This window comes from Cyprinodon variegatus, unplaced genomic scaffold (assembly GCF_000732505.1).
Source record: "Cyprinodon variegatus isolate N-32 unplaced genomic scaffold, C_variegatus-1.0 Scaffold213, whole genome shotgun sequence".
Taxonomy (NCBI): domain Eukaryota; kingdom Metazoa; phylum Chordata; class Actinopteri; order Cyprinodontiformes; family Cyprinodontidae; genus Cyprinodon; species Cyprinodon variegatus.
In genome coordinates, this window is record NW_015150666.1 from 99,885 (window position 1) to 119,460 (window position 19,576).

General features: G+C 37.1%; 1 protein-coding gene across 1 annotated transcript in view; it reads right to left on the bottom strand.

Moving 5' to 3' along the window:
• Positions 1-13,048, bottom strand: part of LOC107088311 (elastin-like) — a gene marked incomplete at its 3' end in the record, with an annotated part of 100,368 nt that extends 87,320 nt beyond the window's left edge. Inside the window, exon 1 of the mRNA XM_015380412.1 lies at positions 12,796-13,048. Within this exon, the coding sequence (XP_015235898.1) occupies positions 12,796-12,871 (76 nt within the window). The remainder of the gene's footprint in view (positions 1-12,795) is intronic.
• Positions 13,049-19,576: the final 6,528 nt, after the last annotated feature.

The following is a 19,576-nucleotide window of genomic DNA, read 5'->3' on the forward strand; positions in this document are numbered from 1 at the left end:
GCAAGTCTCTTCCGCTTGCTAGAAATGTGTTTGCTGCTAGAACTCTGTGTGGAATTGACCTGGTCTCTAATCTGAGCTGTTGTTAACCTGAGATTTCTAAAGCTCTTGGTCTTCCTTTCCTGGGGTGGTCCTGATGTAAACCAGTTTCTTTGTAGCGCTTTATGGTTTTTGCGAATGCACTTGGGGACACTTTTAAAGTTTTGCCAATTTTTCGGACTGACTGACCATCATTTCTTAAAGTAATGATAGCCACTCATTTTCTTAACTTAGCTACTTTTTGTTGCCATAATACAAAATTCTAATTGGGGAGTGGCAGCCTAGTGGTTAGGGCATAGGGCTTTCAATCCTGAGATTGTGAGTTCGATCCCTCACTCCCACAGACTGCCACTCTGGGTCCCTGAGCAAGACCCTTAACCTCACACTGCTCCCCGGGCGCCTCACAATGGCAGCTCACTGCTCCCCAAGGGGATGGGTTAAATGCAGAGAAGTAATTTCCCTCTGGGATTATTAGAGTATATCAAAATAAAAAAAAAATCAAAATCAAAATAACAGTCCATTCAGTAGGAATATCAGCTGTGTATCCACCTGACTTCTGCAAAAAAACTATTGATGGCCCCAACCCCAAGGCAAGAAATCCCACTTATTAAACCTGACATGGGGACACCTGTGAAGTGAAAACCATTTCAGGTGACTACCTCTAGAAGCATCAAGAGAATGCCAGGACTGTGCAAAGAAGTAATCAGAGCAAAAGGTGGCTACTTTGAAGAACCTAGAATATAAGACATATTTTAAACATGAACCCATAGTTTGAATGAAAAGTTTGAAAAAGTTTGAATGTGTAGGCCATTTAAAGTATATCTTTAGAAATACTTGAAATCTAGAAAGCATTAAAACATCATATTGCCCCAAAGAGGATAAGTATTTTTAAAACTTGTTTTTCTAAAACAAACAACAACAAAAATTACTCAGGCTTTTGGGGTCACACATTCCAAATCAGGAATAAACTACTGTATATGGATGACTTTACTGATGTTTTCTTTAATGCTGAAGACAGAAAATATATCCTTCAGCAAAATAGATAATTTTAACAGGACTGTGTTGAATGGATGGTCTTCTATTGGTTTACAAGAAAAAGGATAATATGAGTAACTTTGCATGAGCAGAAAACAGTGAGAATTTGGACTAAGAACAGCCTCTTTTGAATTTTTTTTAACCTAAAGATTGTTACACATTTGAAATGCTGATTTAAAGGATGGAACACAGTTAATGTCACACATCCAGCGACAACAGCAGCGAGTTAACAGCCAGACCACCAAAGCAGTAGGTTTTGCTCATGAACATAAAATCAATTAGATATTTTTAGAGTTTTTTTGGTCTACTTCTTTCCTATTATTTATTTATTTCATCTGGCACAATATACAAGAATAGTTTAAACTCCAGCAGAGTAAATATGTATAAAATCAGATTGAAACATCTGTTTCACATCCGAGCTACACCAATGGTTAAGCCTTATGAGGTTTTTTAAAAGTCCAATTATTTTCTTTGGCTTCTAGTTTTGGTTGATCAGAATATTTTACTTTTTACTGTTTGGAGATTAAAGTTTATTTAGTTGTGTTTATGCAGCAGGTGATTTTATACACTGTGTAGCATTTTGATCAACTATAACTATTTCTAAATGTGTCACCGGAAATTAAAGGAGGCCTTGTGAGTACATGCATATATACACAGATGGCCCTTAAATTACCAGTCTATCCAAACAATCCTTCCCTTTATTTAAAATTACACCACTTCTTGTGTCTCTTCACTGGCCCCTGTTCGTTTTAGAACTGCTTTTAAGATTTTATTGTTTGTGTTTAGAGTTTTGAACGGGATACATTGCCGACCTCCTCCTGATTTACTCTGCGGCACGTGTTCAGAAGTCTGAGGGGCATCTTCAGCTAATAGTGCCTAAGACGAGGCTTAAAATCCGAGAGGAAAGAGTAGTTTTCTGTAGACTTTTGGATACTTTGCCCCTCCATATATGAGCAGCCTCCACAGTGGACTGTTTTAAGTCTTGCGTTAAGACCCACTTTTTTTTTTTTAAGTTTTGTCACAGCCGGTTCAATACCATTTTCCTCATTTAGAGACTAGGCTTGTTTTCAATTTTGTTGTCTCAGGTTTACTTTGTATTTTGAATTGATCTGAGTTTATTAGTAAAACATAACATCTTGACACTTTAGTGCATGTTGGTTTTGTACTCCCTTTTTAAAAAAGTTTTTAACTTTATAATTAAAACGTATATGTGTTAAAGTCTAATCCCTTCAATTATAAACAAAAACTAGTCAAAATCAACGGCCGTTGAGAAAGACATTTACAGTGGGATGTTGAAACGTGCATTTGAACTTAAGATCTGCGCTGAAAATTGGAACAACAACATGTCTTTATGCAAAGCAAATCTGTAGTCACAAGCTACAGCGAAGGACATCTGCTCATGATCATGAACAAAGTCTATTCTTGAGTAGGGAGCCAAAAAGGGTTTACAGTTAGCTTGATTATGTTGAAACCAGGAGAATGTGCCTCCTTTTAACAGACGTGTTAATGGCAGCAGTTACAGTGACAGCTGTGCATGATTTCATGAATGAGCAAATAACTGGGAAGATCAGAGAACTAAACAATTGTGGAATTTCTCAAATTTCTTGTGGCTTGGCCTTGTAATACTAACCGAAAAGGACTGACGATCCTGAAGAGCTAAACAGATTGTAGTGAACTGGTAAGAATGCCTTTCTTTTCTGCATCTTCTTAGCAAAAACAGCTAAAACAATAAATGTAACGTCTGTGAGAATATGTGTTTGTTTCTAAGCTTCTGACATTTTGTCTTTTTAAATATATCACTTATAAAGCTCTCAGCTCCACCAACGGGTGCAGAGTGATTGTTCTCATTTTCACTCCTTCGTTTTACAATCAAAAGAAGGATTTCCTGTCTTGACAGGAAAGTGGAAACTGCGAGTCTATGAGCAGCACTTTTTCCTTGTGCTTGAAAAACGTATCTAGCTGCAGATGCATTCTTACAGAGTGCATGAAGTTCACTAAAACCACACATCACAAGGATGGCAAACACTGATATTTGTCGAGGGAAGAGATTTAAAAAATTGTCTCCTGATCATTTTAATTCAAGTCATCATCCAGCACTTACATTCCTGGAGAACTCAAGCAGGTCATGGGAATCAGCTGGAATGTGTATGAGGGATAAATATCCCCAATGAAAAGGGATCATATGAGGCTGGATTTATACCATGTTGACTCAAGTTTAGGAGTTTACTTCAGGTATTTGTGGTGACAAATAAGCTATGCAAATGAAAGATTTAAATGACCAGATGCAGACATACTTAAATAAAGCTAAACAGTAGCTGTTACAAGAATTGAAATATAGATTATGTAGACAGCATTAAGAAAAATTTAGCATGAAATGAGAGACTTCCTCCTGGGATGGCTCCTGGAAAACTGGTTGGTGTTTGGATTGGGTCTGATACTTTGGTGACTCCAACATTAAATTATTTTTTTTACAGCTCTAGGAGGAGGGTTTAGAGATTGTTTTACCATACTTATCAACCTATTTGGCAAAAAAAGGGTGGTCACTGATACAGTCTAGTTCACTGTGGTCCCAGATGCCTTAGAATACTAACATACATGGAGAAATATTTGTTTTTTGTTGCTAATTCTAAAGGATTAAAGGACCGATCTGCTCTAGTTGAATGCCTTCTATTCTTGTCTTTGCCTTTTTGAAGAGTGGCAGAAAGAAAGGTGATTTATACTTATAATGGTCCTAATAAACCAGGAGCTCATAGAGATCTCGAGATGTAAAACATGTTTTGAAAAAAATCATGAGGGGGGCTCCTTTGATTTTTATTTATTTTTCTAAATCTTTCAAACATACATCTACAGCAGCCAAAACTATAGATCTATTTTAAATATTTTTATACATATTTACCAGGGGTACCAGTCAGTTTAGAGCTAAAAATTGCTTTGGCTCAATTTACTTCTTCTTAAACATTAGTTTTTATGGAGTGTTGAAGGGAAATTCATCACTGCAAGGACCAGCAAAGCCAAATAAAATCCAAATTTCTGACAAAATGCACAGTAAACCTAAATGCATCGTTATGAAAACAGTAAAATACAAAGATTACACACACCTGGTTAATAAAACCTTCATTGATTCCACAAAAATAAGCCAGGTTCTTATTTTAACCTTAAGAACAATTGGCCTGACATACAGTACGCAATCTAAAGCTGCTGGTTATTTCCAAGGGACAGAACTCCAGGATGTCCAATGGCAATGAGTTTGAACACAGTCTATACAAAGCTGGTATCTATTTTTAAAGACTCTCTAGCTTGCTTTTATGTTTGTGGTCAAGGTGAAAGAAATCTGCATTCAGAAATTGTTAGGTTTCTGTTTCTGTTATGTTTTTCTTTTGAATATTCTGTCTTTCCTTACTCCTTGATTTCTAGTGTTTAGTTTTCTTTTCACCATGTTTCATTATCCTAGTTATTTTTATTTATTTTTTTTCTTATTAGTTCCTGTCTTCCAAGTTTTCCATTTGTTGTCCTCTGCTGCCCTCTTGTGTCCTCTTTCCCTAGCTCTGTTTTCTCCTCTGTCCTCACCTGTTTCTAATCCTCTCGTTAGCCCTCTCTTTGTCTCTGTCCCCTTTAAAAGCCCTCCCTCTTCAGTTCCTGTTTGCTGGATCCTCATCTAACGTCTGTCTGCGTACCTCGTCTCTCCCTGGCTCCTAGAGTTTGGTTTTTCCCTGGTGTCTCCCTGGTTCTGGTTCATCTGTTACTTCTGTTGGATTTTTGATTTCTGCCTCAGTTCCTGTAAACCTCATTAAACCCACCTAAATTCACCTCTGTGAATGCTGTTTTAACTGGTCTATGCAGACCAATTTTCTTTTCAAAAAGAGCAACATAATTATTTAGAGGAATCATAAAGATAGCAAAGAGAAAGAAATAAGATTAAGACAACAAAACATTCAGACATATGCATAAAAAGGGGAAATAATCATTTTTAATTGTTTGGTAACCATGGTTATCTGTAGCATTTATTGAGCCACAATGACAAATGAGAGCCTGAGTTTTGATGTCTTGGTTTCTCTTTGGAACAAGAAAGTGGTCAAGTTTAGGGACTTAGGAATAAGTCAGTGAACATGGAATCAAACTGATAAGTAATACTGAGGTACTGAGGGAGTTACAAAAGTAAAGTTGCTGTTATAGATTTTATTGCAAGGAATTAGCAAACAAAACAAAACAAAAAAAACTCAAACAGATTTATTTTGTTGGGCATGTTGTAAAAATAAATGCATGTTGTTTATGATGCACTCATATGTGGTATAGTGAGTGTGTGCTGGGATGAAGTGTGTTAAAAATAGAAATAACATTATGTTAAGTCTGGGTTAACCACTATGTCCCAGTTTTATTTTCATACTTATTACTAGCTGACAACCTAGTACTCAATCAATGTTAAAGCAACGATAAGCGAAATGTAATTACTTCATATAAAAAGAACAAAACTAAAGCTATATTTTCAGATGGATAGTAAGATATCACACGTCATCTCCTTTTAACATAGACAGTGCATCCATCAGAACAAAATGTTCACCTTAATACAATCATGAATTATTATTGCCACTGTAAAAGAAGTTGACAGAAAAAGAAAGCGACAAAGAGAGAAAGGCATTTCTAAGGTGGAGAGCACTTTATGGGAAGAAGCTGATATTTTAGCATAAAGGCAATCTCTACAGTCACTAGTTTGTCAGCTCTGTGTTGCCATAGATCAAACATGTCTGCCTCTATAAATGAGAGACATGCCTCTTATAAATTCCAATTTCTAAGGCAACTCAAACAGGAAAATTTTGACTTTTACGTTCATAGAAGATAAAAATTACATATTTATTTAATATATATTACATTTCTGTCAGTAAATCCGTGTAATTATTACACACTGTAGCTATAAAATGTAGCGTTGTTTTGGTGTACAGCTCAACAGCGCATCTAGGGGTGAAAATTTGTTTAGTACTACTTTAAATAAGCACTGCAGACTTTATCAGAACATGAGCTTAACTTTATGTTGCGCTTATTCCCCCAATCCCTACCATGACAAAGTTTGAATCATGCAGGAGAATTTAAAATTACCGGTAGGGATAATTATCTCTCTGTATTAGTGCTGTGCATGCCTTTAAAATACAAGTTCAGTATGAAATAGTGTTACCAGAGAATTACACGTACTTTATGTGAGATGTATATAAGACCAACAGTGGGAAAGTTTAGATTTTATTGCTTTGAACATTTTATTTTAGGTTGAACCCGAAAATTCATGGCTGCTGCTATAATTCTTATGATTGTATTTTAATACACCTCTAAAAACAAGTCTAAACCGGGAACCTGAAGTAAGTACTGTTACTCTCTCCAGTTTGTTGTAAAAAAAGGAACACTTAAGAACAGCTGTCCTGGCAAAATTATTTAACATTAGCAACAAAGAATACAGAGAAACATTTTGATATTTTACAAAATTGAACATTTATTCTGAAATAACTTATTTTATTGATGACAGGGTTTGCTGCACCCACCACTAATGACTGAATATAAAAATGTTCGGAAATTGTTAGTCAGAACATGTTTTGTTTTCAGATCAAACCAAAGCTAATGATGTATTTTTCCACAGTACCTCCCATGTTAAGGGTGATTTTTACAACCCCTCCTTGTAGCTCTTGTAGACGTGTTTTACCACATTTACAACAAACTGGTGAGTAATTTGACATTTCCCCGACCCCGGTGCTGTGGTTGTTTAATGGCTGGCTGTTGGGGATGACAATTAGCTTGACTGTAGGGATGCAAAACAAATGCAAGTGGGTGCAAACGAAACACATACATGGAAAAATAAAGACAGATGGCGATGTTCTGTTTTGAAAAGTTTACACAAACACTCATGATCGCAGTAGACAGAATGGTAAATCATGAGGGAAATTGCTCTAGTTTCTTTGGTAAATTTTCAGATTCTGCAACAACACTTCTCAAAATATTTTGAATCAAATACATGAAGAAGGAAAGTATGTACAGATAACTAACTAGGGTTTGTGCACCAAAGTTTTAGATCAGATGGATTTTAAGGTAAGTCATCTATTAAATGGAAGAGCTATTGCTCACTTTTAAATTACATGGTTACTGTGTTTAAAAACATTTTGGTTTTAAGGCACATTGGCCACACCCATGCCTTTCTACAGGGCCTGTAGACCCAAGAAACCACCTGAGATAGAAATTGTCTGTAAAAATAACAAAGTAGATCAAAAGATCTAAAACAAAAAACATTACCATCCAACAGTGATCCAACAGAAATCCAAAGAAAGATAAAGAACAAAGGATAGGGTTTACAGAGCCGGTTTTAAGGCTTTGGAAACATTGAATAAAACTCACTCCATGGACGGCCTGCAAAAGTCTCTGTAATGCATTAACTTCTCCCTCGAGGTTTTACACAACAAGCACTGTAGGGGTCACCTGATTCAGTTAAGGTTTAACAGTAAGAAAAAGGTTGGGTGAGACAGCCCCGATAAGGCAAAACCATTACAGGCCAACAGATAAAAAAGAAGATAAAAGTCTCATTTGCTGCAAAACATCATGGTGACATAAACCTCTTTTGGAAAACATTCAAGGGACTGAAAAAACTAAAGTGACTAAAGCTTTGGATGACATTTCTATGACTGTCATGTCTCTTGATCATGTTCAACCTTGTACTGACTGTGCTGTTTCCCTTAAGCATCGAAATGGGAATCAAAGATGAATCCTGTAAGTCTGTGCTTTCCAGCTTCTTGAGCAAGACTTTTCCTCTGGAAGCTGACAGGATATCATTACAAGATTAGGCCAGCAGCTTCAGAGTTGAAAACGAAGGAGGAAAAAGCCACACTTGAAGACAACCATTCGCCATGAAAAATCACTAAAAGCTGGTGGAACAGAGGATTCATATTATCACTTCTTTCCAGAGATGGATTTATGTGATCAAAGCGTTGAGTAGAGCTACACTTGTAGCCTGACACAATATACTTTATGCAAGCAGCTATAACCCTAAAATGAGATTAAAATGACAGACCTACTCATCAGAGGGCAATGGTAGCCTTGAGGGAAACTTCTGGCCTTGGCATTTACTCAGCATGAGTTTAATGTATGAAAACACATAATAGTGTCTACATCACATCATGTTCCTGCTAAACCTAAAAGATCTTGGACATCAGTAAAGTCTGGAGGAGAATAAAAACATTCCTGACAGGAGCCAGCCCAGACTGCTGCTAGTCTGCTTCTGATAGATCACAGCCTGGCAAGTTAATGTGCTTCTTCTTTGAGGATTTGGCACAGGCCGACTGCAGACCAAACACATGACTGGAAGATATTAGAACTGACTTTATCCAAACCTAAACAGTAAGCACTATACAGATAAGAGGAGCAAATGGGGATGATTGAAAACAATGCAAACACCCCTAATAGTGACACTGCCTCTGAAGGAAGCCTGTGAAGATGATGTCTTTAGAAAAAACCTGGGAAACATTACAAAGTCTGCCATCCATTTCTAAAGACACAGGGTTGCATTACTGTAGATAGAACCTCAATAAAACAATGCATCCATTCATAGATCTGTTGTATAACCCACACAATTCCTTCAGTAGCAGTTATAAAAATCGGTAATAGGAGAACCAATGCATAAGAGTTGTATGTAAAACTGTAAAAGTTGATTAATTAAGCTTAGAGGTTGTTAAAGCAGTTGACACACCTCTGGTAATTAGTTTTTACCAGGTGGGGGAAGAAGATATACGTAGATTTTTGTCTGTCAAATCATAGAAACTAATTTAGTAACCAGTAAAAGCTCTTTCTTTTGCATCTTACAAAAAATCTTCTATCAGGTGCTAAAGCTTGAGACTATTTTTATTTGTACTATGTAAGAGGAAAAAATATACCTCAACAAATTTGAATCTAGAATATGGTGCTTTTATATGTTTTTTTTTTTCTTTTTTTGCTGTTATGCAATACACAAATTCAACTCTGATGATAAAGTAAGTTGAGCAACAAACCATGAAATTACTGTATATTTCCAAACTAAAATTACGATAGTTTAACCTTCTGTAATTTCTTTAGTCAAGAGGCTAGAAATCCAAAATTCTAGCAATCGTCTCAAGCCTCCAGAATAAACTAATCTGGATTATACAAAGTGGAAATGCTGATTGATTTATCTATAGTGTGTGAGCTATTAACTTCTCATATCCTTACAAAGGAACCCTGTTTAAAAGAATCCAAGAGCCATTCTTTCACAATGACAAGTACGGTTTAATCAGTGCTTGAAACTAAACAGAATTATCCAGAAATGTGTTCAGAATGAAACCCTCAGCTACAGGAATCATACCCAGCCACTTAATACAAACAAATTAACAGATCAAGCTATTAAAAAAGCTAAATTACGAAACAATTGTGAGAGAGCATTCTGTTTTTTTCCCCCAGACATGGCTCTTTAAATGCAAAGTAGAACCATTGAGTCATGTGACACATGCATTAAAAATACTTTTCTTTTAGTAAGTTTCAACTGGAAAGTCACTGTGACACTGCAGAGGGTTAGAGCTAAAGAGGAGCTCCCACCATGTTAAAAATCCTCAATTATTATTTAATAATCAGTTCAGGTACTCATTAACATGCTGCTTTACTTCACCTCTAGAGGTTAAAGGCCTGAACATACCCTCCCACCAGTCGGCAGAGATTATTTCAATGCGCTTTTTGAATGCAAATTAAATTCTTCTGATTTATGCAAAAAACGCGGTGTCTCTGATCTGGTCAGTGCTAAAGGAGCCAGGACAACGCTCCCATTAGTCTTTGGAAAGCTGTTTTACCTGGTTTTAATCTGAGATCAGAACCAGATAAACATGAACAGTTTTGCTAGTAACTGTGGATGGAGATGATAATGGAGAACGCACACCGTTGTAAATCAGCGATAGCCTGTTTCCAGATTTCTTCTGTTTTTCTGTCACACCCGGATGTTTGTTTTATTAAACAAATTGTAGAATAAAACAAAGATAACCTGTGCCAATACAATAAGCAGTTTTCAAATAAACTGTTTTTGCTTTTTTTGACCGGAAAGCAGAATCTCTGGTTCAATAGGTTATTACATCCCCCAGCTCCTGATGGAGGTGGATCCAAATGCAAAGAAAGATATTAGCAGAATAATATTAGTGGTGAATCTTTGATGAGTATCTAACAAAACAACCAGCAGGCTTGAGATAAACTGGGGATCATAACAAGAATAACAAAGACAATGAGACTGAAAGAAGGACAAAGACAGAGTGGGTAAGAGGTTAAGGATTGAAACTATTGGGAAGGTGGATGAGTGGCATAAAGGCCAGGTTTGATCTACAGTAATCAGTGAACTGCACAGAAGCTGGATGAAAATGGAGTGGATAAGAGAGGCTGACTAGGGAACAGTGTGGTAAGACATAAATGTATCTAATTAAACCAAAAGCTTATCACTAAATTATAAAAAAGAAAAAAAAAATAAGAATCTCAACACAAAGGCATGTACTGTATAATATCAAACTTTTAATTAGGATCAACGATTTAAAGTAATGCAAATATTAAACCAGCTGGTTGGTATGATGTATTTTTCTGAAGCAATGTTAGTGTTTTTAAGATGCAACATAACCAATACTTTTCCTTAAGTTCCATTTTTGTCTTATAAGTCCCTACTTTTAGCCTACATCATTAAGTCAGACAGGTTCTCTTGAAGTAATGCTTTTAATCCTGCAGGTTGGCAATGATTGAGCTCTAGTGCCACAAGTTAAATCTAACCAAGCAAGGGAGTTTTTCACATTTAATTACTTAGACTTAGACAAACTTTATTGTCGTCTTGTATACACAGAGTATGTACAAAAATGAGTGCATAAATTATTAGGATTTTTTTTAGATGACAGTGCTTAGTATTTGAGATGTGCTTAATTTAAAAAAGAAATTAGGTTTGACAAATTTCTGTGAAGTCGAGAAAAATAAAATGCTCTCAGTTATGGTTCTATCTAAACGACTAAACTTTTTCATGCTAAATATAGTTATAACGCCACCTTTATCCAACACTTTTAGAAATTATTATCCCTTTTTCATGAAACTAACGAGGGCCTAAAAACATGCAGAATGTTATCTGCAGAGACAGAGTGCAGCATGGACAGGGGCACATGTTTTTTTCAAAATAAACATGGCAGATGTTTCCTCTGGGACTATAAGTAATTTTTACTTGTCGATGGATAGCATTCAGATGGGTCTGGCTCCGCAACACGATTCATAATTTCTCAGGCATAAAGAGGTCTGGGCGAGAGCATTAAATGACTAGATTGGGTGTTAATGAGGTTCATGTTACTCACAGATAATTTATTCTTGGATGGTGTGCAGGCGTATTTTTCGTCAGGTTACAGTGCAAGAACAGATGGATCTACTTTAAACCTCACAGAAATACTTGATGGAGATGAATTCAGTGTTCACTTGAGATCAAAGTTGTGCTCCTAAGTCAATATTGAAATTTGTTGGCTTCTTTTTATGCTGCATATTTAACCTGACAGCGGCTCAAAATTTCATGAAACGTGGAGTGCGAATGATAAATGCTTCTGAGTGAGATAAAAGAAAAACGGGTCAATTTTGAAAGTGACAGCTGCCAGATTTGGCAAGTTATTGACGACATGGGTGGATTAAAAGTGGAAAGATAACTCAAATAAGTGAAACTTCACTGTGCGTTCATAAAACATTTATTCTGCAAAAATAAACCTTTTGAAAAGGATGCTGGGACACAGGAGGATAAAGAGGTCAAACAACGGTGACTTCTAAGCTGACAAATACAAAGAAAAAGCTCCAGATGATGAACATGTTTTCCATTTTGAGGTTGAATAACTCTGTGATTCTCAGCCAAAACAGACTGCAAACCAATCAAGCTATGCAAATAGAGGAGCAAAAACAAATCTTGCAAGCTGAATGATAGTGGGAGGAAGAGACAAGGCTCACAGCCTTGCTCTCTTCTTCCTCTTTGTCTTGAAAAGATAAGGTGCAACTTCAAACTGCACTTGGAGCTACTCTCCCATATCTGCAACAAGAGAACATCTAGCCAAAGTTTTCTCTGCACCTCTCGGGTCGAGTAGATCCACCCAAAGGGGTTCATCAGGGGTGTTTTTAATCTGTATTTTTTTTCTGAGCTGAAAGAGACGCCAGCTGGAAGCTTCTCCATTCCACATTTTTCTAGGATTGAATCTGCGGCCAAATGAATATACATAAACATATGCTAAGGTGGGTGCAGGAGCCAGTTTAGATATTTGACTTAAGACAAAATATGTATCCTCTTGAGAAACAAGCTTGGAGTACAAACCGATGCTATAAATGTAACGTTTAATTTTTAAATTATATTGTGACATGATACAAGAGGCCAGGATTATTTTAAAGTTACTGTGCAGGGGATACTGTTCGATTCATCTTCAGATACAGATGTTTAGTCTGATTAAGGAAGAACACCAGAGATCCTAACTTTTTCTTTCCTTTTGCAGTTTGATGTTTAATGCAAAAATAATGCTTAATGATTTTTTTTATTAACTGTGCAACAGCTAATATGGTTCTTCTGAAAAGCATTTCATAAACCATTTAGATTAAACTAAACTTTACCTTTTATTTGAAAAGAAAGTAAAAATGAAGAACATTTTGTATCAAATTTCAGTTCTAAGTCTTTAACTAAAACAGTATTAATTCCTGCAGAGTTCACCTGTTGGACCTTACCTCCTTGAAGAGATGACTGAATGAGAAAAAGAAGGACGACTCCACAGAAGAGCAGGGGAGCGTTTCTGTTGGCCATCTCGCTCCAGAATGCACCACCCCTCTCTCTTCAGCTGGTTTTATTCTCTCCGAGCTAATTACCGCTTCCCCGAGGTCTCAAAGAGCAGAGAGGTAGAGGGAGAAAGGTAAAAAGATACAGGGGAGACTCTGTGCAATTACAAGAGAGGAGACGGCTTGCTTCTTTTCTCCTACTCTGGGTCTGCTGTTGCTGTTTTTATTCTGTAAGCTGCTGCCAACAGCAGAGACACTGCTGCTAGCAGTGAAAGAAAGAGAGGGACACACATACACACACACACACACACAAATTCACAGGCACGCCAGTCCAAATCCAAAAGGAATTAAGGTGCCTGCCAAACATTAGGATAGATACACAGAAATATCTGTGCAAGTCAGAAAGAGTATAAAGAAGAGCAAGTTGCATACCAGAATGATAATTTATTTTTCTAGAGTTTCATATTACTAGATCATGACAAGGAGGAAAAAAAAACCTTTTTGCTGTTTGTTCGAACAAGTGAGTTAAAAACCTAGAGAGAAGGGAAACCATAGAGGGCAATGTCATAGTAAAAGGAAAAAATTAAATACGCTGGCATCAAATATGTGAAGTAAAGTTCTGCACAGGCTGGACAGAATTATCTTAGTCAGACTAAGATAATTCCCACTGACAGCCTTTTAACATCAATGGATGAAAAAAAAGTTTAATTAGAGAGCAGTCCGCCAAGATTAAACTAACACAATTTTCATTAATAAATTATTTTCTTTTCCAGACAAATTTGAGCCTTAGCTATAGTCTGAATATTTCATAACAACAAATGTATTGTTGTTTTCTAAAGAGTGTAAGTCCAATCATTAAATAAGATGATACATATACACATAGGTCGGCTTCTGATTGATTTGGCTGTATTGGTTTTTTGGTTCATGGACTGATTTAGATCAGTTTTACTTCAAAATGTAAAAAGAAAACAAAAACACATACTTAAGCACAGTGTGGATATTGGGTAATTACAAAAACACTTGTTTTGATTAAGTACCTGAAATGCATATATATCAACAGAATTTGTTATTGAACATTATTCATATTTAACAAATAATGTACTCATAAATCTTTCAGCTATTTTACTTACTGTTTTTATATGACCTGTTGATAATTTGAATATTTCAGTCCAGTTCCACGAAATTGGATAGTAAAGAACCTCACACCTCTTTAACAGTGCATGGAAAAACCAAGATGTCATGGATTAAAAGATAAAACCTCTGTCATCTGTTTTTAACTTTTGATTCATAAATTGAAACATATGGAAATATCCAAAGGGGGAAAAAATGTTTTATAAATGTTTCAGGATCAGAAATGATTTCTGCTTGTCTTCTGAATTGGCAGTGGAAAAAATAACTGTGTACTATCTCAGCCGATTAGGTTGGAGTGTTAAAATCTGGAGTCCCAAGTTGACCAAAACAAGAATGAATGTGAGTGTCTGCGCAATGTATGAGTGGTTTAGAGTGAAACAGAAAAGTATGGTGAAGCCTTAAGTTGACATGTTGTTGCTGACAGAGCTGTCGGCGTCCATCTTTCTTCTTTCCCATGAGGCACATATTTAGAATTTCAAGTTAAAGAAGGTTGAAAAAAGATCCTTTTTTATTGGCAAGAGCTGCATTCAAAGTCATTACTCTCAGACACAAACCTGACAGACCAGACTGTTGCATGCATGCTAATGGGCTCTGCTTTCCAAGACACACAGCATCCTTCATACCGGTGACGTCCACCGCATTAATGTTCATATGACCTCATGTTTATTTCATTGAAGTTAGCTCAGGCATGTTGACAACATCAGCTGTTAGAGGTTTGTTCAGAATGGATGCAAGGGAATGTTGTCATGTGAATGGTGAAGCTGTAGATATGCTAAATCTTTCCTTTTTATTTTTTCCAGTGCACCTTGAGAACCTTACACATACACAACCACTTATTTGAAAACTGAACAATTTCAGTTTTTTTGGTGTGTAGAAACTACGCCAAGCAAAACCTCACTTTGCATGTATTTCCTCCAAATGCATTCAACTCCAAACACAGGTTTTAATTGCTAAAAACCTGCAGATATTCCACACCCTGAGATGCGGATTCAAACGAGTGAAATCATTTGTTTTCTCCTGTAAATTCTTCCGTTACATACAGAGAAGGAAAGAAAAAAGGGAGAGGGAGCTCAAAATTTTAAAACAAAAGCAAATACAGTGTAAATATTTGACGTCTTCTCAACTTAATCATTAAAGGAAATCATTAATTACAATCCAAACATCAGGAAGACACTGACCTAATTCTGCAATATGCATGGTACTAGTCTTTCCATATTTGATTTAGGACCAAAAGCCCCAGCTGACCGGACTGTTTGGGAAACTGAAGTGTATTCTGGATGGAAGCACTGTTTTCCTCAATCTATTTGTACATCTTAATGTCTATTTTAGCTCATGTCTGGTATTCATCCTTTGGGCTTAGCTACATGGTGTTTTTGCCAAAAGAGCTAAGATTGAATATGTACTTAAGTAAAGGCTCAAAAAGAGGTCACAAAACAAACTATAATTAATAAAACTAAGAACTGCTCACGCTTCATAATATTTATGTTTACATGTTTTTAATCCCTGCAGCTAAATTGTAAAATTAAAGCTTTGGGGGGAAAGGGAACAAAATACAAGGTTTTTGCTGTTCTTCACAGTGTGTCCTATTGACAAACTTAATTAATAGGCAGCTACAAATACCTGTCACGGTAGTATCACAAGAAAGAGTTCATGCAGTCATCTGGCAACTTTTTTTGAAGGTAAAAAGGAAAGCAAAAAAGGTCTGTGGCAGTTTGCTGATCAGAAAGGGTGCATGAATGGACTGAGATTTGATAATGGTCGCCTGTTCAGAGAGGGATCTCCTGTGAGCTTCCACTAGGTTAGATTGGCCTGAGTGTTGTGTGATGTTTGTCCTGTTTTGCCAGTATATCTCTGAGATGATGTCCCAGGGCACGACAATAGCCCAAATAATATTATGGTTGGGCCATAAGGTTCTGTTTGGTACTTATATAAAAAACTTTGATCTAAATTATTTAGGGAATAACACTGTATTGATCGCCTGCGGCAGAATGGCGACTGTTCAGGGTTTACCTCGCCTTAAGGCTGATTTATACTCACAAAAGAGGTTGTCTGCTTGTGTGTCGCAGTGAATGCAACTGTGCCTCCGCCCCTGCCGCAGATACTCTGCAGCCCCTCTCCAGAATTGTGGGTGACCACAGACAGTGGCATAGACAGGAGGCCTCTGATTGGTCAAATCTAGATCCGCTCTATACTATGCGTATTTCCTGTTTGGTACCTTACCGGCTTGTTTTGTTTTTATGAACACCATTGTGGAAAATGACTCGTGAAGATGGACCAGCTATAAGAACGAGGTGCGCGAGAACGCTGGGACACCTGGATCCCAACTCTTTTTTGCTCTCATGTCCCTTATTTGTCACACAAACTTGCCCCACTTCCTCATCGCCTCGGCCGTATCTAGACCAACAGCCAGTTCGTGATTGCCCCTCTTGCTTTGTGGCGTGGAATAACAGCACAGACCACGCTCCAATATTGGGCATAAATCAAAAATTTCGGCGACAAACTCACTGCAACGCACTGCTGCGGGTAGTATAACCAGCGTTTTACACTCACTGACTGCCAGAGATTGGCAAAAGCCAACGCACGACCCTGACGGCATAAGTGGGAGAAGATGAATGGATGGATGGACACAGAGATGGAAAGGAAAGTGAGGGGCAGGATAAAAGAATTAGGGGAGAGAAAAAGAGATAGAAACAGGAAAGAGGGAGGAGTGGATGAAAAGAGAGAAAATAAAACAGCAAAAATAAACAACACAGGAGATACCAAGTAACTCCATTACTGTAAGTCTGCTTTTGCACCTGCATGTCATGATGGTAAGAAAACCATGAACATAACAACAGCAAAAAGTATTTGTAAAGGTTATGTTTTTTTAAACTGTTTTTGTTTTTATAATGTTTTTTGATGTTGGCATTCATATAAATATGCTGGTGAGATAATTTAGTATATCATTGATTGGTTTTTGGTATACATCTATTTTGAATTTACAGCCCCCCGGGAACACTCCACCAGCCGCCACTGCTCTTGTGTATTATTTCTATGGTATTACACTTGTCATGCAAGTACATTGACATGGTTTTCAAATTTTTTATTTCAAAGCAGTACTAAGGAACTTTCACTTTTTGTAGATTTTGGCTCCCGCTTTCATAAAAAATATATGTATTGTTTTGCCTGAAGGAAAACAGCATTTCTCATGAGAACCAGGAGGTAAAGACCGTATCGTAAAATCCTGATCTTCTGGTCACCTGCAGTTGGATTAAAATTTCATTTCTGCTTCCTGTGAAAAATGAATAGCGATGTGGTAATTAATATAATTATGGTGAAACAATGTCATGACGATGTTGAAAATAAGAAATGTTTAACTTTGGTTCTGTGCTACGTATATTCCTACACTGCTAGCACCGTCTTCCCTCTTTATAATGAATGTGGAAAAGGGGAAGTGACATGTGCCGTAAAGCAGTATGGACATTTGTAGTTTTTTTGTGTGGCAGGGTCAATGCCAACCTCCTTAAAGTGTCTTAGTGTTGGTAAAAGCCAAACAGACCCCCTCAGGGCATGACATAGGTGTCTTTGAAGTTGTAAGTTGATATATAATCAAAAAAGGTATGAAAATATTTTATGATGGATGAAAAGTTACTTGGTGTTGGTTTAATATATTTTCTTCCTAATTAATGACTGTTGTAAAACAATTATTGGTTTAAATTGAGTTGTTTTTCTGTTACTAGTGCGATATCAGGATAAAAAAGGAGTCATAAACCTTCAACTTAAATGATGACTGGCTCACAAAATAATTGCTCAGGGTTTTAAGTTAGGAAGAGAAAGGATCTCTGGAGGCCTTCAATTTGCCTGCTTTTAAAATTTATTTTCATTCATTGTTTTTATGTCATATTTTATGTTCTGAGCAGTAGTCCTGTGACAAGAGACTCCACTCTTTGGACTGCTTACAGTCAAGCTAATTTTCAGATTCTATCAATCAGCATCACTAAGGAATTAAAAGGGTCCCTTTTAGTTCTATAAATGAAATGTTTGCTTTCAGCTTTTCCTTAACAAAGAGTACACTGCTCTTTAATAACTTTACTCTCATTCGTTTTATAGTATATTCATAGGCACTGTCAGGTTGTGTGGAGGTTTGTAGAGGACTAAAATGCAACAGATGGAAGCTGAGGTTGTTTCTTGCAGATTTAAAAAGGAGTGGTGGCAACAGAAGCATAAGTCCAAAAATATCTGTTTAGGGAACACAGGAAAACATGTTTGGGAGGTATAGGGGAAATAAGAGAATCCTCCTCCTCTGCAGTAACTGCAGAGGAAGAGTATATACACCAAACAGAACAAAGAATGGAGTAATCAACTGATTTGGAGCAGGTGTGGACAGAAGGATCTAGAAGGGAGCTAGGGGAAAGGAGACTGGGACAAGAAGGCAACACAGAGTAAACAAGAAATACATAAGAACTAAAATACAACCAGAAAAAAAATAGAATGACACTAAATGGAAATGAAACCAGTTACCTAAAAACACAGAATAACATAAATCAAAGTGTTGCTGAAAACTCAATAAGAAAACTTAAACAGACCCAAAAAGCCAAGAAAGGGCAGAATCTTGACAGCACTCCCCATCTTAAGGGTGGATACCAGATGCCCTAAAAAATCTAAAACCAATGCCAGAGTCCAAAAACAACCCCCGCCCCCCCGAGGTGGGCGGACGGGGAGCCAGGAAGGAAGGAAAGAAACAAACAACCAAATGTTGGCAACGAGGCCGGCAACGAGGCCGGCAACGAGGCCGGCAACGAGGCCAGCAACGAGACCGGCAACGAGGCCGACCGTGAGGCCAAAGACGAAGCAGACTCTCTGGAGGCCGGCCATGAAGCCGCCGATTAAGCACTGTCTCTGGAGGTGACTGTGAGCCCGGAAACGAAACACAGCCTCTGAAGGCTGGATTAGGGGCCGAAGATGAAGCACAAGCACAGTCTTTGGAGGCCGCGCCAAAGAAGTAGAAGGCCTAGAAAACAAAGAATGACATGAATGACATAACTGAAAACTTGGGAAAAAAATTAACGGAACAAAAAATCCCAGGAAATGCAGAATTATGATAGGCACCTTTTGCACAGGTCTCTCTTATGATAATTTTAGCTCTTGAGGACTGTATAAATTTCCAATTCAGGCAAAAGTTTGATATATGGCTTACAGAATTGGGTTGCTAATGTGAAGGGATAATATGCAGCTGGGCATTCCTTAAAAAAGGAATAGAGAGAAAAATGGAAGTCTGTAAAACATTACTGGAAATGACTAATGTAGCATAGATTTCCAGGTTCAGTTCTCCTAAGGTAGAATAATAAGTATTGAAAGACTGATTAGTCCTCTCTTCCCTTCACTTTACAGCAAGCATGGATAGGAGCCATGATGAAATATCAATTAATCAATCAGAAGGTGAATTCGGCTAACAATGACCAATAACAGGTATATTATTCTAATTTTTTTGAACCAATTTTAGGCTTCGTGAAAGACAGATGAACTCTCAAAAATGAAATGAGTAAATATTAAAAACTACTAATAGAGGTTTCATTGCAGGGGGAAAGGAAATTTTGATTAACATAGACTCCTGCCATATCTT